The 22,020-nt window shown below is 38.3% G+C and overlaps 3 protein-coding genes, 1 long non-coding RNA gene and 1 other non-coding gene across 5 annotated transcripts; all 5 read left to right on the top strand.

The window, feature by feature from the left end:
• The first annotated feature begins 1,055 nt into the window (after positions 1-1,055).
• On the top strand, positions 1,056-3,509 carry LOC111457714 (heavy metal-associated isoprenylated plant protein 32-like). Its single transcript, XM_023100082.1, has 4 exons — positions 1,056-1,283; positions 1,359-1,424; positions 1,514-1,589; positions 1,748-3,509. Exons 2-4 carry the CDS (start codon positions 1,395-1,397, stop codon positions 3,112-3,114), a joined length of 1,473 nt encoding a protein of 490 aa, XP_022955850.1. The 5' UTR covers positions 1,056-1,283; positions 1,359-1,394; the 3' UTR covers positions 3,115-3,509.
• Positions 3,510-5,305: 1,796 nt separating this feature from the next.
• LOC111457813 lies at positions 5,306-6,391 on the top strand. Its single transcript, XR_002713014.1, has 2 exons — positions 5,306-5,751; positions 6,021-6,391. It is a non-coding gene; the product is annotated as an uncharacterized LOC111457813 (long non-coding RNA).
• A 3,857-nt stretch (positions 6,392-10,248) lies between these two features.
• Positions 10,249-16,416, top strand: LOC111457731 (basic 7S globulin-like). The gene is made up of 2 exons (XM_023100110.1): positions 10,249-11,245; positions 15,840-16,416. Exons 1-2 carry the CDS (start codon positions 10,426-10,428, stop codon positions 16,325-16,327), a joined length of 1,308 nt encoding a protein of 435 aa, XP_022955878.1. The 5' UTR covers positions 10,249-10,425; the 3' UTR covers positions 16,328-16,416.
• Positions 11,959-12,094, top strand: LOC111458081. The gene has a single exon (XR_002713048.1). It is a non-coding gene; the product is annotated as a small nucleolar RNA Z247 (small nucleolar RNA).
• Positions 16,417-17,674: 1,258 nt separating the features above from the next.
• LOC111457868 (probable aquaporin NIP7-1) lies at positions 17,675-19,006 on the top strand. Its single transcript, XM_023100293.1, has 5 exons — positions 17,675-17,779; positions 17,858-18,082; positions 18,169-18,369; positions 18,518-18,579; positions 18,737-19,006. Exons 1-5 carry the CDS (start codon positions 17,675-17,677, stop codon positions 18,957-18,959), a joined length of 816 nt encoding a protein of 271 aa, XP_022956061.1. The 3' UTR covers positions 18,960-19,006.
• The last annotated feature ends 3,014 nt before the right edge of the window (positions 19,007-22,020 follow it).

Here is a 22,020-nt window from a genome sequence, read left to right as displayed (position 1 = left end):
GGTCCCTAATGTAGGGGTGTGCCCTTAGACCAACTTTTATTGGTCAACTTTGACCTTAGCCTTTTCTCAAAATTACTTGATCTCTACTTCACTATTATCACATACTCTACTTTCAACTCATGCCTTAAATGTCCAAAAGATGCTTTAATTTGATGCTCTTTTTTTCCCGAGAGGGGTGAAGCACAAGCCTCAATTTATACCGAATGAACTGAGTCAGGGCACGTGAAGTACAAACGAGATTACTCATTTTATTTGAGACATGTTATGTTAAGCACTAAAGCATAGTAAAACCTCTATAGTGGGCAGGTCGTACCTTGTAGCTATCGAGCGAGCTTTTTTCTTCTTTCTTGAATAGCCCCAAATTGGTCCGTCGAAAATCATGTAAATTTTTTTCTAGCATTTGTCCTATCGTAGGGACTATGTCCTTTTCCTAGACCTCTTGTGATAGCTCGAGCTATTAACCCATTCTCTCATGTACTCTTTTGAGGTAGGCTCGCTGGATTAGGGAACCACCCCCTAGTCCTTAAGGTCGATGCACTCCAAGGCTTTATAGAATTGACCATACTTGCTTTTATCTTACTTGTGGTCCCTTAACTCCATCTTCTTCTATCTTGCCATCGTTCACAAGATGGGCTTAAATCTAGCTAATGGAAATGTTGGTCGTCGTTGTGTCTATCTTCCAAACCCTTGGGTTGTTTTCTCCGCTCGAAAGCTTATATAGACCTACAACAAGATTCTCGTGTAAACATAATTCTAACGATTAAAATGCTATAAACCGAACGTGTAACCAAACAATATCTTGTACTCGATGTGCTATAATAATTAGCACATGGAATTGAGAAGGGGCAGACATCTACTTTGCTTTAGCCACAAATCAGTCTTGTCGGAACCTCATCACAAAAAAACGACACCGTTTTAGTCCCAACTAGCTCATTCAGCCAAGCCAAGCCGTCTGAGCTCGGCTCGGCTCCAAAATAAATTTTTAATTTTGGAGGGTTTTCGAAATCTCTGCAAAATAAATAAAAAAATAAGGAAAAAAAGAGAAGAGGGGGTTCCAGAATAAAGAGCTCTGCCTCTACGTTTCGGTGCAGCCAGCAGCGTTTTCCGGTTCTCCTCTGCCCCCGTTTGGCCTTCTTCCGCTTTGTTTTCTTTTACATTTTTCTCCATATTTCTTGTCTCTCTCTCTCTCACCCAGAAAAACAGGAACAAGTGAACTACAGACACCCCTTTAACGCGCCTATCCCATCTCTGCTTCTTTCTCCTCCTCCTCCTCTGTTCTCAGATTCCTACTTTTTCTAGATTTCATTCGTTGAGTTCCAAGAGAATCACTAACTAAAAACACCCATTTCCCAGATCTCTCTCTCTCTCTCTCACTCTTTATTTCACTTTGAGATATGAGTAAAGAAGAGTTCTTGAAGATCCAGGTGCTCTGTTTTCTTCAGATCTTCTCTGTTCTTCTTTTTCTCTGTCGCCTCTGTTTTTCCAATGTTTGCTCACTCTGTTTTCGCTGCAGAAATGTGTTTTGAAGGTCAACATTCATTGCGATGGATGTAAGCACAAGGTCAAGAAAATCTTGCAGAAAATCGATGGTACTCTCTTCATTTCCCCTGTTTTTCTTGTTGCCTCTGCTTCGCCGTTAGCTTGATTTGAACTGTTTTGGGGTTTTTTTTAAGGCTTTGAGAGTGATGGGGTTTGCGTGTTTTTAAATTCTGGGGTTTTCTTGTGTGTTTTTCTCTGTTTTGTTTAGGGGTTTTCACCACTGAGATCGATGCAGAACAGGGGAAAGTTACAGTTACTGGTAATGTGGACGCCTCTGTACTCATTAAGAAGCTGTTGAAATCCGGCAAACATGCAGAGGTTTGGGGCGGACAACCGGGAAACAACAAGAATCAGCAGAACAATATAGCTAGTCAGATGAAAAACATGCAAATTGACAATGCTAAAGGTGGAAATATCAAGGGTCAGAACCAGAAAGGCGGCGGCGGCGCTGGCGGCGGTGGTGGTGGTAATGGAAACAACTTGCCGAAAGGTGGACAAGGGCAAGTGCAAGGGCTGCAACCGGCGCAGCTTCAGCAGCTACAAGCGATGAAAGGGTTTCAAGATCTGAAGCTTCCACCTCAATTTAATGGCTTGAAATTGCCTGTTAAAGATCAGAACCCGAATCAGGCGAAGGCTGGGAAGTTTAATTTGCAGGAGGGTGACGATCTGAGCGATGAGGATGATTATGATGACTATGATGACGAGGATGATTATGACGATGACGATGAGTTTGATGATGATTTGGGTAATCTTCACCTACCTCCGGCGAATAAGATGAAACCCATGATGGGGAATGGCCAGATTCCGAAAATGATGATGAATGGGAACCATCCGGCGGTGATGAATGGTCCGGCCGTCGGTGGAAATGGCGGAGGTAACGGCAAGAAAGGCGGTGGAGCTGTGCCGGTTCAGGGGAATAACAATGCCAAGAATGGAAACGGCGGAGGAGGTAAAGGAAATGGTGGTGGCGGTAGCGGTGGAAGCAACCAAAAGCAGGGCGGCGGCGGAGGAAAGAATAACGGCGGTGGTGGTGGAGGTGGGGTGACTAACCAAACTGGCCACGGTGGGGGGAATGGGAGCAGTAATGGGATGAACAGCGGTCAAAAAGCGGCCGGTGGGGCGAACGGAATGGGTCATGATTTACAAAGCTTGGTCGGTGCTCATGGACTGGGCATGTCCAATTTGAGTCAAATGGGCAACATGGGTGTCCAAATGGGTCAAATGGGCGACCGGCCGATGGGCCAAATCGGCAATATCCCAGCCGTTCAAGGTCTTCCCGCCGCAGCCCCAGCCCCAACCATGAACGGCGGCAGCGGCGGCGGTAGGTTTTCGCCACTGGACATGGCCGGTCACCCTTATCAACAGAACCCACAATACATAGCGCAAATGATGAACCAACAGCAACACCACGCGCTCGGACACCAACCAATGATGTACGCACGGCCACCACCAGCAGTAAATTACGTACCGCCGCCATATCCATACCCGCCGCCGTACCACCCATACCCACCGCCTCAACCAGAACCCTACACGTACTTCAGCGACGAGAACCCCTCAAGTTGCCACATCATGTGAAACCCACCATACCACCACCGCGTCCGGTGGCGTCGACGGCGAAATATCAGATCAAAATCTGCAAAAGCTAGTTGGGAATGGTCATCTCTTCCAAATTTAGCCTTTATCATATTTCACCCTCTTGTTTTTTTTTTTTTTCTTTTCTTTTTTGGAATTTGAAGCTGGATTAGAGTCTTTAATCATATGCTTAAGACAAAAAAAAAAGAGTAATTATAGATAATTAAATTAAGAAGTTTGGAAGGGCAAGTATGGAAAAATGGTAGTAAGCTTTTTTATTTTTATTTTTATTTTTATTTTTGGGAACGCCATGTTTATAAGTGTTTATATGTTATATGAACAACAATAAAAGAAAATCGTGAATGGGGGACTCCTAAATTCCCATTTCTTTTCTTTCCCTTCCCTTCTTTTTTCCTATTTATTCTTCCCATTTTAACCCTCTTTATTTACCTTATTTAATTCAAAAAATTAAATTAATTCAATTTTATATTTTAATACCTAGGGTTCTCGCTAGTATAGCACCTAGTGTCCGGTGGGTTCAACGAGGAATCTACTCTCTTTGGAAGCCTCCCCTCCCAGTGTCTTCGATGACACCGTTCGGTGAATAATATCATTAGTAACAATCTAACCTCTAGACAGTGAAAGCTCTTTCCACATGTTTGGTAACAGGGATAGTGTGGAATTCCAGTTCGGGACAAGGGGTTTGGTAACAGGGATAGTGTGGAATTCCAGTTCGGGACAAGGGATATTCTAGATAGTGTGAAAGCTCTTTCCACATGTTTGGTAACAGGGATAGTGTGGAATTCCAGTTAGGGACAAGGGATAAAAACAAATAGATGAAAGAAGAGCGTTTTGCCAAAAAAAGAAAAAAAAAAAAAAGAAATTAACACAACAGCTATTTTTGTAAATTGTTTTTTTTTATATATATATTTTATATATAATCTATAAAATCTAACGGCGTTGACACGAATTCTGGTACGTGTCCTGTCTATTTTCTTTTTATTTCTTTTTTAATATTTTGTATTTTTTGGATATTGTGAGGAAAAAAGAAAAGGACGGAAGCGAGCCAGACTCGAAAGCGGTTCCCAATCGAGTGCTGGATATGTCACATGATGATCATGATGAAACCTCGAGTAGGGCCCACACGTTTGTTTTTTTAAATAATATATAATTATTATTTTAAATTTTAGGGGAAAAAACCCACTGATTGGTGTTGGCCCCACCTACTTTTTCACTCAGGTACTTGTCTGTTTTTCTTCAATTCCCTATGAGTGGTGCACCTTATCATTCCCTACGCCCACACCCACCTGATCCCACCCCATCCTCCATTATTCAATAATTTATCCTTTTTTTTTTTTAATCTTATATTTACCTCTTCAATGTTTATTTTAAAAGGTTAAATTATATTTGTTTCGTTTTTAATATCAACCTTTTAATCCAAATATTAATTATTAAAAATTAAAGAAAATTAATGTCACAAGAAAGACAACTTTAATTTTTAATTTTGAAAGGTTCGAAATCATTAATACATATTTATATCATTTCTCTTATATTTTAAAAAACTAAATTAAAAAAAATATTCCTAATATTTTCTTTTTTAAGGTTTCAATAAAAAAAATTAAATATTTATTTAAAAAAGTTTAGTACTCGTAAAATTATTTCTAAATTTTTTAATGTTAATTTTAAAATATGTATAATTTTTATTTTGAAGGTAGTTTTGAAAATTTTAATTTAATGATTAAAAATAAAAATAATTTTTATTGATTTAACCAAATTATTATTAGGAGAGAAAAGAATTAAAATTAGGAGGGGTAAGTTGTGGAAAGTTTTGCAGACTGTTGCACGATTGGTGGCTGACACATAGCCTGAGACTGCATTTAATGCTGCTGAGGCACCACCTCTGTTTGGTTCCAAGGATACGCTAACACACTCCCGGAATAAAAACCAATTCTCTCTTTACGCCACGTGTCCTTCATGCTCCCATCTCCCACCATCCAAACACTACTCCTAATATTATCCTAAATTCATTTTTTTTAAATAATAATAATAATAATAATAATTAAGTTATACTTAATCACTAAACACGACAAATTAAAATTTTAATTAAAGGAAGAACAAAAGAAATAGTTCTTTTTGTAAAGATTATTAAAAATTTAATTCGTTTGTTCTTTGTTACGGTGGAAATGGAAATGAATCCCATATATATATTTTAAAAAATGTTAAAAGACATTCGATTTGATATTTTACGAACTTCCATTATGGGCAGTCCCGCGGATCACGGACCCAATATTTTCATATGTTTCTGCAGCGGAGCGGTGGAGTAACAGGAGCGGATTGTTAGATCATTACAATTTGTTTTGTTAGATTATTATTATGGGAAAAACGCCATTGAAAGTGATGCTTTTCGTCACCTGTTCCACTGCTTGAATTCCGGGTTCAATTCAATCTCACTTAAACAGCGTTTCTCCCAGTCAACCCGCAGCTTTTCCCAGATTTGACGTTTTCTCCCCGTCTTCTTCGACAAATTCCCTTCACTTCCATCCAAATCCCACACCATGAAGTGGGTATCAGAATCAAGCCCCTATCCTACGCTGGCTTGCTCAATCGCTCGCCCATTTCAAAATGGAAAGCCTAAAAGTGGTCAGTCAATCAAACTCAGTTGTTTTATATGCTTTAATTATTCAACCCATTTGTGATTTGAGTATGTTGCCCACCACCTGTTTGATTAAATGCCTCTGTGAATTTGTTGTATGTTGCCCTCTACCTGTTTGATTAAATGCCTCTGTGGATTTGTTGTCAATGGTGAAGTAGTTGAGGTTGTTTTGATCGGATTGAGTTAGTGACCTGAAGGTGTTTGATGAAATGCCTGAATGAGCCTTCTTTAAGAACTTTTATGAATATACTGACAGATGTTAGCCCTCACTTGCATGAAACTGTAAAGCAATCAATTGGAATGGTAAACTGCTTAAAATGCTTAGCTTGGACACATCCTTTGAGTGAGCCAGAAAAACTTGCAGCCTTATGATTTCAGGAGGGGAACAGATTGGACTTGTGCTACAGAATCATCTCTTTGAGTTGTCACTATTCATTAAAGCTTTGATTAAGTTGAAAGGAAATTTTAATCTTGCGACAAAAGCTGATGATTATAGGCCGTTTCAAGTTGTTCTTTTAAAAGACTTTTTCAGTAATCTTCACGTGCCCCTCTGGGTTTCGAGGAGAGAGATGCCATGCCTCAAATGGCTATGATTAGATTCAAATAAAGGAATGGCCCTACTACTAATTGTCTTGATTTGGGCAAGAATGATCACCTCACCTCTCACCCTCTCTCTAACCCAAAAAGCAGCCTGCTTTTGGTTGTTTACTTTATCCCCTTCACAGGTATTTGATATTTTGTGCTTTTGTAAATGGTCAAATTCTTTGGTTTTACTCCTCCCCAGGTCATTATAAGGTTACAAAAGGTAACCCTTTGGCCGTGTCTTTTAATAAAGATTTTACATTTCTGAAGTATAAGATCATAGACTTAAGCACCACTCCGAGTAGTCGGTTGTAGAGTAAAACGAAACATTCCACATGTGGAAACCTCTCCCTAACAGACTCGTTATAAAACCGTGAGGTTGACGGCGATACGTAACGTGTCAAACCGAACAATATCTGTTAACGATGAGTTTAGCCTGTTTCAAATAGTATCAGAGTCAAACATAGGGCGGTGTGCCGACGCTGGCTCCTAAGGGAGATGGATTGTGAGATCCCAAATCGATTGGAGAGGGAAACGAAGCATTCCTTATAAGGGTGTGGAGACCTCTTCCTAGTAGAAGCATTTAGGCTAACGACGATATATAACGGGTCGAAACGGACAATATTTGCTTAAGCTATTACACAACTAGAACGAGGACAGGGAATCATAGGACAGCTTCTTTCTGTAAGTTGGACCATTCAAGAAAGTGTAGGCGACTCCATTTTTCTAAAGCTAGGAGTGATGACTTGATTGTCACTATTATGTTAAGCCAATTAGAAAAAGAGAGGATCCTGTGTAGCTAGCAAGGCCAGTGGGATGCATCTGCCACAACTCAATTATTGTTAAATTACATAGCTACAAAATGCAACCAAAAGGCATAGGTAGGTGGGTGGGTAGGTTGGTCAAATGTGAGAAATGGTTTGTATAACTCTATGGTATTGTTTAACATATTTAATACAATCAAAACAACAATAGAATATGAACATAATCAATGCTTATCACTTGTACCAAACATGGGTGTTGTGGCTTCTGCCTGTTTGCCAGTTTCAGTCATCGCCCTCTACATTATTCAACCAAACCTAATCCATTCCATTAGGCGATGCTATAGATTGTATTTTATAGTCTAGATTTTGAAACTCTGTCCTATCTATCCGTATACAGTTATTAAGGAGCACTGTAACAGCTCAAATCCACTGCAAATAGTTATTATTCTCTTTGAACTTTTTCTTTTGGACTTCTGCTCAAAGTTTTTAAAACGCGTTTGCTTGGGAGAGGTTTCTAAACTTTGTAAGGAATGTTTTGTTTCTCTCTCCACCAATGTGGGATCTCACAATCCACCCCTCCTTAGGAGCGCAACGTCCTCGTTGGTACACTGCCCAGTGTCTAGCTTGAATACCATTTATAACAGCCCAAGCCCACTGTTAGCAGTAAGCCTCTTAATAACTCGTTTCTCTATATAACTGAGGCACAAGTACATGTGATGGCTAGCCTAACACTTATTAGTGCTAAAACGGGGACGGGTGAGGAAGGCTTATTGTTCATGCCCGATGGGCGCCCCTAGTTGTGTAATAATGGCTAGAGCATTGAAACTAAATCAATAAGCCTATTGGCATACTCCCTTTTGGCCATTTTTCTAATTCATACACCAACTTTGCATACCAGAAACACCCAATTAAACTCCACTTTCAACCTTCATTATATATACAGAAAGATGGATGGTTTCAGTTGGCATTTTGTACTGAAATTGCGCAAGTTGTTGAGCAAGAAATTGAAGCCTAAAATTTCTCTGCCACTGAGATTCCAAGCATTGTGTAGTGCTTGTGCTCCAAACTGGCTCCACATTGACTGAACTCTCTTCTTCCTACCAAAACCATACATTATTGAGCTTTGGGGCTCTAAAATATAATTTGATGTCTCACTCCCAACAGACAACCCATATGATATTCTCTCCTAATAATACTTTAAACATATATTTCGTACAAAAATGGCTTAATCTGATCTGTAGAGCAATTATTAAAATGGTGCATATTGGGTGTGCTTACGAGGGAGGGAGGATGTAAAAGTCCAACTTCACCACTAGCAGATATTTTTCGTCTTGACCTGTTACGTATCGTCGTTAGCCTCACAGTTTTAAAACTCGTTTACTAGGGAGAGGTTTCTACATCCTTATAAGAAATATTTCGTTCCTCTCTCTAACCGATGTGAGATCTCACAAGTTGATACATTTTAGCAAGTGCTATATTATAATACTTAATACTCTAACTTTATCTTCAATAAAGTATCGAAGGTTGATATGGTTTTTAGTTGAAGTTATTTTAATAGTCCAAGGCAAAAGGAATTTTGGATTTTTTTAGTACAAGAAAGAAAAGAAGGGACGACGTAAAAGAATACATAAACATTTCATTTTTTGTTTTAGAACTTTTTCGTCTTAAAAATATTTATGAATAAAAGCACGAACTCAAGTAAAAATTATTGGGTATGTTGTACGTAATCGTTCAAAACTTTATGGTAAGATCTAAAACAATAAAAAGGAAAAGAAAAAAAAAAGTAATTGATAGGTTGATTAGAGAAGAAGTAATTGGGTATTCAAAAGCAAATTGTGAAGTAATAGTAAACCTAAGCTTAAATAATAAGTAGAGTGAAGATTGTGAGTACCCAAAATCACATGCCCCACTCATTATTGGTTCAATTTTTCATACAAAAATAAAAACATTAATTTTTAGGTCAATTATCCCTTGTGGGTTTTCCTTTGGGAGGAGACAATTCAAAATGGAGATGAATATAACCCACAAGCCCATTTTAGACCGACATATTTAGGTCGCCCACGAGCCGACCTGAGGACACTTGATCGTCTCCCTTTTAATGATATAAGGGAACACTTCGACTTAGTCTCGACCAGGACCAGGTATAGGACTTGCTTCCAAAATTATGTTCACGTAATTGTATGAACTTGATACTAATGTTGGGATTCAAGCACTCTAAACATAAGGCATACAACCCGAACTCCAACCTCAACCCTGGTGATGTGAGATCTTATCTTCATATTTTACTCCTGACCTAACCTCAATGTGCTCGATTAGGTTACCACATCAAAAAATGATTTTCTATTTTATCAAAATCATAAAAGTGAAAATTATTGTGTGACATAAAGAAGCTTGGTTTCGTTTTTTAATTTTTTTTTTTCGTTCAAATTTATTTATAAAAATTGATAAGTTTGGGCTTCTTGGGCTTGGGAGATTACGGAAAGTTTACCAATTGGGCCATCACCAGTACAGCCCAATTACATCGGCCCAAAAACGATCTAACTAAACACAGCTCCACGATTTATTGTTATTATTTTAAAAAAGAAAAAACGGTTTATTATTTATTTTTATTAGGGATTGATTATCCATTCTTACAAGTAATAATTAGTCTTTTAAAAAAAAAGTATATTTTTATTTTATCCTTAAATATATAACAAATGAACTTTATATTACATTATAACGATACAATGAGTTATATTAGTGATTCAACTGAGATATTATTTTATAGCAAAAATGTGAAGAAGTCAAAGGCCTACCTGTACCCTTGAAGCAAAATATTTTTATCCTCCGACCCCAATTCCAATTTCGAATCTTAAGAGTCATATGACCGACCATGTTGATCTCTTTAAGATGAGACAATGGATTGCATGAACTAACTCATGTACACAGCCTAAGTGACAGATCCCATAAATTAAGCTATTCTAACTGAAATGGTAGGTATCATGAGTTGAGTTGAGTTGACTTTTGAGTTGAGTTGACTTATTCGACCGGTAAGAAAGATACTTGCACGTGTGCTATATCTATTGCTTCATCCAGAGTGAGATGGGCCCTTTTCATTTAGAAACTTTATGTCAAGGGCACAATTTCATATTATTTAATTAAAAAAAAATAGTTGAATTCAACGGAGGCAAACAGCTGGAGGATCGGAGGGTCCACGTGGACGAATCAAAGAAGAGCGAATAAGAAAATTGACGGTGACCGGTCAAAGTCCGTCCTCCTCACTATGTCTATATAAATCCGTAATCTCCATACTCAAAACCTCAAGCTCCGGTTTCAATGGCGGCCTCCACTTCCCTCTCATTCTTCTCCTCTATTCTCTTCCTCCTCCTCTCCTCCGCCATTGCCGCCACCTCCTTCCGCCCCAAGGCTCTCCTCCTCCCCGTCACAAAAGACCCATCTCTCCAGCACATCATCCAGCTCCGGCAGCGAACCCCTCTGGTTCCGGTGAAGCTGACGGTGGACCTGGGTGGTCAGTTCATGTGGGTCGACTGTAACCGCGCCTATATCTCTTCCACTTACAAGCCCGCTCGTTGCCGCTCCGCCCAATGCTCCCTCGCTTCCAAGTCCACTTCCTGCGGTCAGTGCTTTTCGCCGCCCAGACCCGGCTGCAACAACAACACTTGCGGCCTCTTCCCCGGCAACAACATTATCCATCTCTCCACCAGCGGAGAAGTCGCCTCCGACGTCGTCTCTGTTTCCTCCACCAATGGCTTCAACCCAACCACCCCTGTCTCCGTCCCCAAATTTCTCTTCGTCTGCGGCACCACATTTCTCCTCGACGGCCTCGCCGGCGGCGTAACTGGAATGGCCGGATTCGGACGCACCGGAATCTCTCTGCCATCTCAATTCGCAGCCGCCTTCAGCCTCAATAGAAAATTCGCCATTTGCCTGAGCAGCTCCACCAGACTCCCCGGCGTCATCTTCTCCGGCAACGGCCCGTACAATTTCCTACCCAATATCGATTTAACCAAATCCTTCACTTACACCCCACTCTTTATCAATCCCGTGAGCACCGCCGGCGTCTTGTCCGCCGGGGAAAAATCCGCAGAGTATTTCATCGGCGTCAAATCCATCGTCATCAACTCCAAAACCGTCCCACTCTGTTAGAATTGGTCAATCCATTAGAATAGCTTGAAGTTAGTCATGCCATAAGAATAGGCTTACTTCGTTAGTTTCCTATGAAATCGGATCTATTAGTTAATCTTTTGCCAATATAAATAGAATATGTCCTCAATAGTGTGAGGCACAGTTTTGCATAAACTTGATATGGTATCAGAGCCGAAATAAGATCCACGAGATCCATAGCCTCTGCTGTTAGACATGTCAATCCCAAACAACACAATGTCTTCTCCGTCGATCAGTCAGGTGATTAGTGTTAAGCTTACACAAGAAAATTATCTACTATGGTCTACCCAAATCCTTCCCTACTTGCGTAGCCAAAACCTTGTTGGTTTTGTGGATGGATCCATGCCTGCACCAAGCCAGACGATCGCCGTTGAACCAAGTGAAGAAACAGGGAATCGCAAAATTATCATCAACCCTGAGTTCACAGTCTGGTACCCCCAGGACCAGCTGGTACTCAGCCTCATCAACTCATCAGTCACTGAGGAGGTTCTCAGCACGATGGTTGGAATCACCACTGCACGAGAAGCCTGGATTACGCTGGAGCGACAATTTGCTTCCACATCTCGAGCAAGAGCAATGCAGATCCGTATGGAACTCTCTACTATCCAGAAAAAGGACATGACAATTGCTGACTACTTTCGTAAAGTAAAACATCTTGGTGATACACTTGCTGCCATTGGCAAGCGAATAGAGGATGAAGAACTCATCGCCTACATGCTGCAAGGACTTGGTCCAGATTATGATCCTCTAGTCACAAGCATTACAACCAGAACAGATGTATACACTGTCAGCGACGTGTATGCTCACATGCTGAGCTATGAGATGCGGCACTTGCGTAAGGGTACATTTGAGCAACTTTCATCTGCTAACAATGTCAATAGGATATCCATTCGTGGAGGTGCCAATGGAGGTCGAGGTAGTCGCGGTCGTAGTCGTCAGTTAAATAGTGGTCATGGACAATCAAGGCGTACTGTGAACAATCCTGGACGTCAACCATCAAAGACACAAAGCAGCTCAGGCATTGTCTGTCAGATTTGTGGTAAGCCCAATCACGATGCTTTGCAATGCTGGCACAGATTTGATCAGGCATATCAAGCCGAAAATAATCTCAAACAAGCAGCTTTGGCAACAAGTGGATACACTAGTGACACAAACTGGTATGTTGACACTGGAGCCACAGATCATATCACCAATGACCTAGAGAGGCTTACCACCAGAGAACGCTACACTGGCACCGACCAAATTCAGGTTGCAAATGGCGCAGGTTTGTCTATCTCTCATATTGGGAATTCATTAATTTCTGGTTCATCTCTTGTTCTGAAACATATCCTATATGTTCCTAAAATCAATAAGCACCTAATTTCAGTACAAAGACTAGCATCTGATAATAATGCTGTTGTAGAATTTCACCCAAACTATTTTTTGGTTAAGGACCGAGTCACGAAGAAACTCCTGCTCCACGGTAGATGTAAGAATGGCCTATACGTTCTACCGCATAATTTCAGTCAAGCCTTGCTGACAGCCAAACTTTCGAAAGAACAATGGCACAGAAGGCTAGGGCACCCTGCATCTCCAATTACCATTAGAATTCTACAAGATAATAATTTAGCTATAGATACTAATATTCCCTCTTCCTCAATTTGTAATGCTTGTCAATTAGGGAAAGCACATCAATTGCCATTTGGTTCTTCTCAGCATGTATCTACAGCACCCCTTCAATTAATTCACACTGATGTATGGGGTCCATCCATTGCGTCAGTAAATAATTCCAAATATTATGTTTCCTTTGTTGATGATTTTAGTCGTTATGTTTGGATTTACTTTCTGAGATGCAAATCTGATGTTGAGTCTGTGTTCCTTCAATTTCAAAAACATGTTGAAACTATGCTAAATACCAAAATTCGCTCCGTCCAATCAGATTGGGGGGGTGAATACCATCGGTTACACAATTATTTCAAATCCACAGGCATTGAACATCATATCTCCTGTCCTCACACACACCAGCAGAATGGGTTAGTCGAAAGAAAACACAGACACATTGTAGAAACTGGCCTTGCTTTACTCGCTCAAGCCAACATGCCTCTATCCTACTGGGATGAAGCTTTCAACACAGCTTGCTTTCTTATAAATAGAATGCCCAGCCGAACCATACAACAAGACACACCACTTCATAAATTGTTTGGTAAAAGTCCAGACTACTCCATGCTTAGGGTGTTTGGCTGTGCTTGCTGGCCTAATTTAAGGCCTTACAACAACAAGAAACTGAGTTTCAGAACTACTAGATGTATATTCTTGGGTTATAGTTCTTCTCATAAGGGATATAAATGCTTAAATAGAAGTACAGGACGTATTTACATCTCTAGAGACGTGGTTTTCGATGAAAATATTTTTCCTTTTGAAGAATCTAAGCCACCAAACAAAACCACAAATCCACATCATCCTGTTCTACTTCCAGCCTTAGCCAAACTTGCTAGTTTTTACACTGAAAATGCTCTTACAGATATTGAACCAGTTGTTAGTAATTCCCATATGAATGATGGTCAAACTGATAATATTGCTAGTGACAACTTGTCTGGTGTCAGCTTATCTTCTGCAGATAATACAAGAAGTTCAGAGGAAATTGCAGAATATGAAGCTGAGAGCAGTTCGATCAATGCTCAAAACCAAACTCATGAACATGTGTCTGATCAACCAACTGAAGCAGCTAGTCAACATCCAATGCGAACAAGGTTGAGAAATAACATTGTACAAGCTAAACAATTCACTGATGGAACTATCAGATATTCAGAAACCTCAAGAAAATTCGCAAGCGCTGTAACTATCACAACTCCGATCATAGAGACTGCTACTGAACCTCGAAACCTGCAGGAAGCCATGCAACATCCAAGATGGAGAGGAGCAATGAATGATGAGCTCTCAGCGCTAAAACGAAATGCCACTTGGGATCTAGTTCCACCCAAACCTGGAATAAATCTCATTGATAGTAAATGGGTGTATAAAGTGAAAAGAAAAGCAGATGGGTCAGTTGAAAGATTAAAAGCAAGATTAGTTGCCAAAGGATTCAAGCAAAGATTTGGTGTTGATTACACTGATACTTTTAGCCCTGTGATCAAACCGTCAACAATCAGGGTCATTCTTTCGCTAGCAGTAACCAAGGGCTGGAATATGAGACAAGTTGATATCCAAAATGCATTTTTGCATGGAATTCTGAAAGAGGAAGTGTACATGCGACAACCACCAGGATTTCAAGACTCAGCCAAACCAAAGAATTACATATGCAAGCTCAAGAAAGCCCTTTATGGCCTGAAACAAGCCCCAAAAGCTTGGCATTCAAGGTTGACTGGAAAACTTATTGAGTTAGGCTTCAAGGCTTCAGTAGCTGATTCATCTCTTTTTATTCTCAAAAACAGAGAGATAACTATCTATATGCTCATCTATGTTGATGATATAATTATTGTGAGCTCCTCTGATCAAGCAACCGAAAGGTTGATTCAGAAATTGAAAATAGATTTTGCAGTAAAAGATTTGGGTGGTCTTGAGTATTTTCTGGGTATTGAAGTCAAGAAAACACGAGATGGTATCATACTGTCACAGAGACGATATGCCTTAGATTTGTTGAAAAGAGTAAACATGGAAAAATGCAAACCTATGTCTACACCAATGGGTTCTGCTGAAAAATTATTCAGAGAACAAGGAATACCCTTATCAGCTGAAGAACAATTCAAATACAGAAGTACAGTGGGAGCACTACAATATTTGACAATGACTAGGCCTGATTTGGCATTTGCTGTCAATAAAGTGTGTCAATATCTTCATACACCTACTGATGCTCATTGGGGTGCTGTGAAGAGAATTCTTCGTTATGTTAAAGGCACACTAGCATTAGGAGTGAAAATTCAGAAATCAACCATGATGTTGTCGGGGTTTTCTGATGCTGATTGGGCTGGTTGTCCCGATGATCGACGTTCAACTAGCGGCTTTGCTGTATTTCTTGGAGCAAATCTAATCTCATGGAGTTCCAGAAAACAGGCTACAGTGTCAAGATCAAGCACCGAAGCAGAATACAAGGCCATTGCGAATCTTACTGCAGAAATGATTTGGATCAAGTCATTACTGAAGGAACTGGGCGTGTATCAATCAAAGGCTCCTCGCCTCTGGTGTGACAACCTCGGAGCTACATATTTAACTTCAAATCCAGTATTTCATGCTAGAACGAAACATATTGAAGTTGATTTTCATTTTGTTCGAGAACAAGTAGCACGTAAAGCAATGGAAGTTCGGTTCATTTCATCAAGTGATCAAGTAGCTGATATCCTGACAAAACCACTGTCTAAAACTCCTTTTACTACACATTGTAACAATCTCAACATGTACAAGACTTGTTGGGATTGAAGGGGACTGTTAGAATTGGTCAATCCATTAGAATAGCTTGAAGTTAGTCATGCCATAAGAATAGGCTTACTTCGTTAGTTTCCTATGAAATCGGATCTATTAGTTAATCTTTTGCCAATATAAATAGAATATGTCCTCAATAGTGTGAGGCACAGTTTTGCATAAACTTGATACACTCAACACCACCCTCCTCAAAATCAACAGCAAGGGTATCGGCGGCACCAAAATCAGCACCGTGAACCCATACACCGTCCTGGAATCGTCGATTTACAAGGCGGTGTTGAAAACGTTCACGACAGAGCTCCGGAAAATTCCGAGAGTGCCGGCGGTGGCGCCGTTTGAGGTTTGTTTCAATGCGAATAGCTTTGGAAGTACCCGGCTGGGGCCGGGGATGCCGTCGATCGATTTGATTTTACAGAACAAAAACGTGATCTGGAGAATCTTCGGCGCCAACTCGATGGTGCAGGTGAATGAGAAGGTTCTGTGCTTGGGATTCGTGAACGGCGGCGTGGAGCCGAGAACCTCGATCGTGATCGGCGCGCACCAGATTCAGGATGCTTTGCTTGAATTTGATTTGGCCACTTCACGGCTTGGATTTATCTCCACTCTTCTGGGGCGGATGACTACTTGTTCTAATTTCAACTTTACTGCTAAACCTTGATTAATTAATTAATCTTCATTGATTAATAAATTGTTGCTGTTTTTGATTGAATAGTTTAATTAACATTATAGTTTGGATGGTGGGGGACATGACTTCCATTGCATTTAATTCGAGATTTGGATCAAAAAGTCGTGCGAGCGTGCCCAATCGTAGCTGGCTTTGAAGAAAACGATGCTTTTAAACGACTCGTTTCTTATTATATTCATCGATCTTATAACATTTGGTTTCTGTAAAAAAAATTCGTAAGTGATTTCCTTACCCCAATTCCTATGAGGATTAAAATAGGTGATCGGGATGGAGATAGAGATAAGAAGGCTTCTCCTTATCATCATCCCTGTCCCGTGGATATAGTTTCTTGTATGTATGTTTGACTCGAGAATTGTAGCAGCTATTCTCAAGCAAACTTATCGAGTTTGCTGGTTGGTGATCTTGCACATATGTTGAATCAACCCTTGACTCGATGGTCTTGCTTTTTTGTTTGACCTTAAGCTTATTGATCTTGTATGTTCGAGTGGTTTTTTGTTTGTTGATCTTATACGTTCGGATCTTTTTCGAAGGTGGTGTGCACTTTGACTCAAATGACTTTTGTGCTCAATCGTTTGGATTTGGGCTTGGTTGGATTTGGACCAAATTACTTCTTATGACCCATTTGGTTTATTTGAACTTCGAGTCCACATATTATGACCCAATTTGGCGCTTATTTAATCAAATGACTATCAACTGTGTGATCATTGGTGGTGGCAATGGCTAGCAATTGTGTGACCGCTAGTAGTGGTTGTTACGACCAATAGCCTGTTGAGGATTATTGGGATTGGGAGTGTCCCACATTGGTTAATTTAGTGGAAGATCATGGGTTTATAAGTGAGGAATACTATCTTCATTGGTATGAGGCCTTTTGGGGAAGCCCAAAGCAAAGCCATGAGAGCTTATGCTCAAAGTGGACAATATCATACCATTGTGGAGAGTCGTGATTCCTAACATAGCCATGGTGAAAGTGACGACGGAGAGATATGGGAGTGATAGTGTGAAAGCATTTAAATATAGTGATCTAAGCGGATCAGTGGTGAGGAAATATAATATCATCTCTGGCTCCATTTAATTAATGAAAGAGAAATCGCTTCTCATAGGCCCGCAAATAAAAATGTACGTCACTAGTGTTATGGGCAAAACGGTGTGAACTCATTACGTACGCTTGGAAGACGGAGCGGATTGCAACACGCCAAAAAGGCTTTAAAATAAGCAGAATTTACCCCACCAAAACAGACCCATTTTTAAACTCCATCATCAAACTCATGCTTTAAAAGTTTAAAACTACCCTTCAACAACCACTGCCCAACCCCCCAACAAATGGCCTCAAATAATACCAATCCAATCCCCACCGCCGTCTCCGACAACAATGGCCTCTTATGCTCCCCACAACCCACGATAATGGACCATAATCCAGCTCGCCCGGTAACCCACCGGACCTTCCGATTACAACAACGGCGGCGGAGGCTCTAACATGTTTTTTTCTTGTTTCTTTTGGTGTAGGTTTTGGGAGAGATGATGGGGACTTTTTTGCTAATGATTTGCGTGAGTGGAGTGGCGGCGACCGGCCAGATGATGGGCGGTCAGGTGGGTTTATTGGACTACGCCGCCGCCGCCGGGTTGACTGTCGGCGTTCTGACATTCTGCTTTGCTCCCATTTCCGGTGCTCATTTCAACCCTGCCATCACTCTTGCCTCTGCCATTTTTGGTCACTTTCCATGGTCCTGGGTACGATTAAAAATTCTTATAATACTTCTTTTTTTAATTTTAAAATTTTAAAATTTGGAATTAAGGATGTTTTTGTCGGAAATTAGGTGATGCCGTACACGGTGGCTCAGACGACAGGTTGTGTAATGGCGACATATGCAGGAATGTTCGTTTACGACATTAAACCACAACAATTGACCACTCGACCATTTCGTGGCTCCATGTCTGCCTTCTTCGTTGAGCTTCTTGCAACCTTCATCCTCATGTTCCTCATTTCTTCTTTACCCCATCAATCCCGACCCCGACCCGTAAGTTAAATTACATGTTTAATCTTCAATTTTAAACCCATTAAATGATTCAATTGAAAGTTCGACTTGATACAGTTTAGAAATCGATCGGATACTTTTTATAGTCTACTAAGTTAAAGTACACACATTTTTTGGTCGCATGATGCAGGGTGGTCAATTGTCGGGCTTTGTCATTGGAATGGCCATCGGGCTTGCTGTGTTTATTGCCGGGTAGGTGTAGTTAAATTACAAATTTAGTCGCATGAATTTTCAAATTTAAAAATTTAGTTTCAATAATTTCAAATATAGATTAATTAATTTTAAACAAATTTTATTAAAAAATAAATAGAAATTATATTTTGCCTAATGGGCTTTTGAGTGAATGCAGGCCCATTTCAGGTGGATCGATGAACCCAGCAAGATCATTAGGGCCCGCAATGGTTTCATGGGCTTTCGATGACATATGGATATACATTACAGCTCCGGTGATCGGAGCTGTTACCGGTGCCTTCTTCAGCGGCGTCCTCCGCCTTCATCCTCCGCCGATCCATTCTTCCGACGGCGGAAATTTCCGTCGCTCCTCCTCAGCCAACTTACATCTAATTCCTTAGCAAATCACCACCTTCTTTTCATTACTCGCTCCGACGATCTTTCTCAAGATGATATAATAATTTAGCTGATTAATTATCTCGTGTGATTAGCTGCGATGTGTCTAAATTAGTCAAAATACTTACGAGCATATAAAATTAGTTTTATATTTCAAGCACATTAAAATCTTCATGGTTATATGTTATCTGTTTTAAAAATTATTTTTCTAAAATATCTAAACCATTTTACGTAGGCTCATAAATTATGGAGTTTGATCGCATCGATTCTCTCGATACCCATAAAAAGAACTAAATAATTTCGTAAAAATAAAATTTGAAATAGACAACGAGACGGAGAAAGAGAAGTCTTCCCCATCTCCACCGTCAGTGCATCCTTTGAGTGGTCCCATACAAATAGGAAAATGTGGTTAAAAAAATTAATTAAAAATAAATAAATAAAACGTCACTCCAAGGTCAATGGAAACAAATAAAAAGAAGATGAAGATAAGTGGCTCTTTCTCACTTTTATTATTATTATTATTTCTCCTCTAATAATTTTATTTATTTATTTATTTATTGTGGTTGTGGCTTAAACCTCTAATTTTAAATTTCCCGTTACTACCCTTTTCTTTTAATGATTTTTTTTTAAATACCATAATTATTTTTATTTTGTCTTTTTCCACTTTTCGAAGCCAATTACTAATTGTATCCCTGATTGGTCTACTTTAAATATTCTTTTTTATTATTATTATTATAATTTATAATTGTATTTGAAGTAACATTGAAAACCATGGGCCAGACCCAAAAACTGTGGACGTCCCATCACAAATTGCATCATTTTCTTTTAATTTTATTTTTAGAAATATCTATATATATATATATATATTCCTTACAAAAGTCAAAAATATTTTCTATATTCATCATAACTGATTTAAAATATAAAATAAAATGGTCTTGAAATAAATATTTTAAAATAAGTTAAAGGTCTACGTGATAGAAATAATATTAAAATAAATAAAATATTTGTTTTTATTTTTTGAAATGACGGATTCAACTTATTTTCCCGTTTATTTATTTGATTGAAGAATTGTAAGACATAAATAAATTATATATATATATATATTTTAATTTAATATATCAATTTTATATTATTTAATTTATTATTTTAATACGTTGAAAACACGTCATTAGTAGCAATTGTCACGGGCTCCACGCACTAGCCGACCGCTTTCCACATTAACTTTTGACGCAACCAAATTATTTATTTATTTATTTGCTTTAAAATATCTTCAAATTTGTCATTATTTTTATTTCCAAAAATACCCTTCTAATTTATTTAATTATCACTTTACCTTTTCCAAGCAAATTGCAAGCATGGATGGCTTTGAGATTCAAATTCCTTTCTTTTTTTTTTTTTTTACAATAAATAAATAAATAAATAAATAAAAATTATTCTTCCATCTTTTATTTTCCTTTCTCTTTCATTCTTGCAATTTTCTGTTATTAATTATATTTGAATTTTGAAAATTTATTGAAAGTGTTATCCGGGAAGAAAATGATCTTTTTGTGTTCGTAATTTTAAATATCTTTATCTAACAGTACAATTTATTACATCTTTTATTAGATTTGGACCGTTCATGTTTGACTTTTAGTGTATTTGAATAGTGTGAAGAATTTTTAATTTTTTTGTCAACTCAAAAAAATAGTTGTAAAAATAGTTTTTTATCAGTATATAATCCAACCCAGATCGATTTAAGTTAGACAGACTAAGTAGTTCGGGTAACTAGATCATATGAAATACCGAATTTTTTATTTATTTTTAAATTGAAAATATTTTTTTTATTCGATTATATTGATGGTTGATTATGGAGGGAAAGTATTTCCATGAAGGTCTCTACATGTTTCTGGTTTTGTAATTAAAGTAAAACCCATTTTCCATTATTTTAATAAGACCCAATTAATTAATTAATTAATTTTTTGGATAAAATTTATAGATGGTCAATGCCACCAACAATAATTAACCAAACTCCTTTACTCTTAGATTTTCTTAAAATTATAAAAATAATCCTTAAAACCATTTTTTTTATATTTTTAAATCCTTAAATCAAAAAGATTATCGCTTAACCACACTTAATAATATACATAATTAAGTTATCTTATTTATTTATTTATTTATTTTTGTCAATTTTCAAAATAATCAAAATTTTGTTATTAATTGTGTTTTAATTAGGTGATTAGGTGTAAAAAAAATAAATTATCTATTTTCCGGATTATTATATATTTGTGGAAAATATTCCAATACAAGGTGGCTTTTGTACTTAAAATTCCACCATCGAATCCACGTGCCCAATTCTCATTGGCTTTCATCCAGGAAGTTCTCCACTAATACGCAACTGAGCTGGTCCTTTTCCCCATTCATTAAATTATTTTATTCTTATCCAAATTGTATATTTTTAATAAAATTTTAAAATAATTCGCTATTAAATATCTATTAAAGCTTAGAAAAAAAGGGTTTAATATTTTTTTAAAAAATATTAATTTTTTTTAGGAATAATGGTTTTGGTAAGTAATACTAATTTTAGAGCTGGAAAATGTTGGACTTATTTCAACATTTTGTCCTTAAAAAAAACCTTAAAATTTGAAATGAACATTAAATACAATAATATTTGACAAACTTTACTATAAATTAATATAAATACATTTTATTTCCTAAGTTTCTATTAATATATAACAACCAAGCAAGTTGCTCATGACTTTTTTTGTCACGCCCAAAAGAAAATAGCATATATAAATATAAAAGCATTAATCTTTAAAAAAATAATATAAATAAAGTTATCTGAAAAATTAATTAAATTTATTTTTTAATTTGAGTTTAACAAAAAAAAGAAAAAGAAAAAAAGGGTGTCCATCGATTTTTCCACGTCAGCGGTGGGTCCCAGCGGCCAGATTTCAATCTCCTCTTACACGTGGCTGCATTCGTCAATTTATTTTTCTCTCCTTCTCAGACCACGGATACGAAAAATTAAAATCAAACCGGAAAAAACAATAATAATAAATAAATGGGAGGGGGGGGGGGGAAGGACCA

This window comes from Cucurbita moschata, unplaced genomic scaffold, assembly GCF_002738365.1.
Source record: "Cucurbita moschata cultivar Rifu unplaced genomic scaffold, Cmos_1.0 Cmo_Scf00020, whole genome shotgun sequence".
NCBI lineage: Eukaryota > Viridiplantae > Streptophyta > Magnoliopsida > Cucurbitales > Cucurbitaceae > Cucurbita > Cucurbita moschata.
This window is presented reverse-complemented; position numbering and strand designations above follow the sequence as displayed.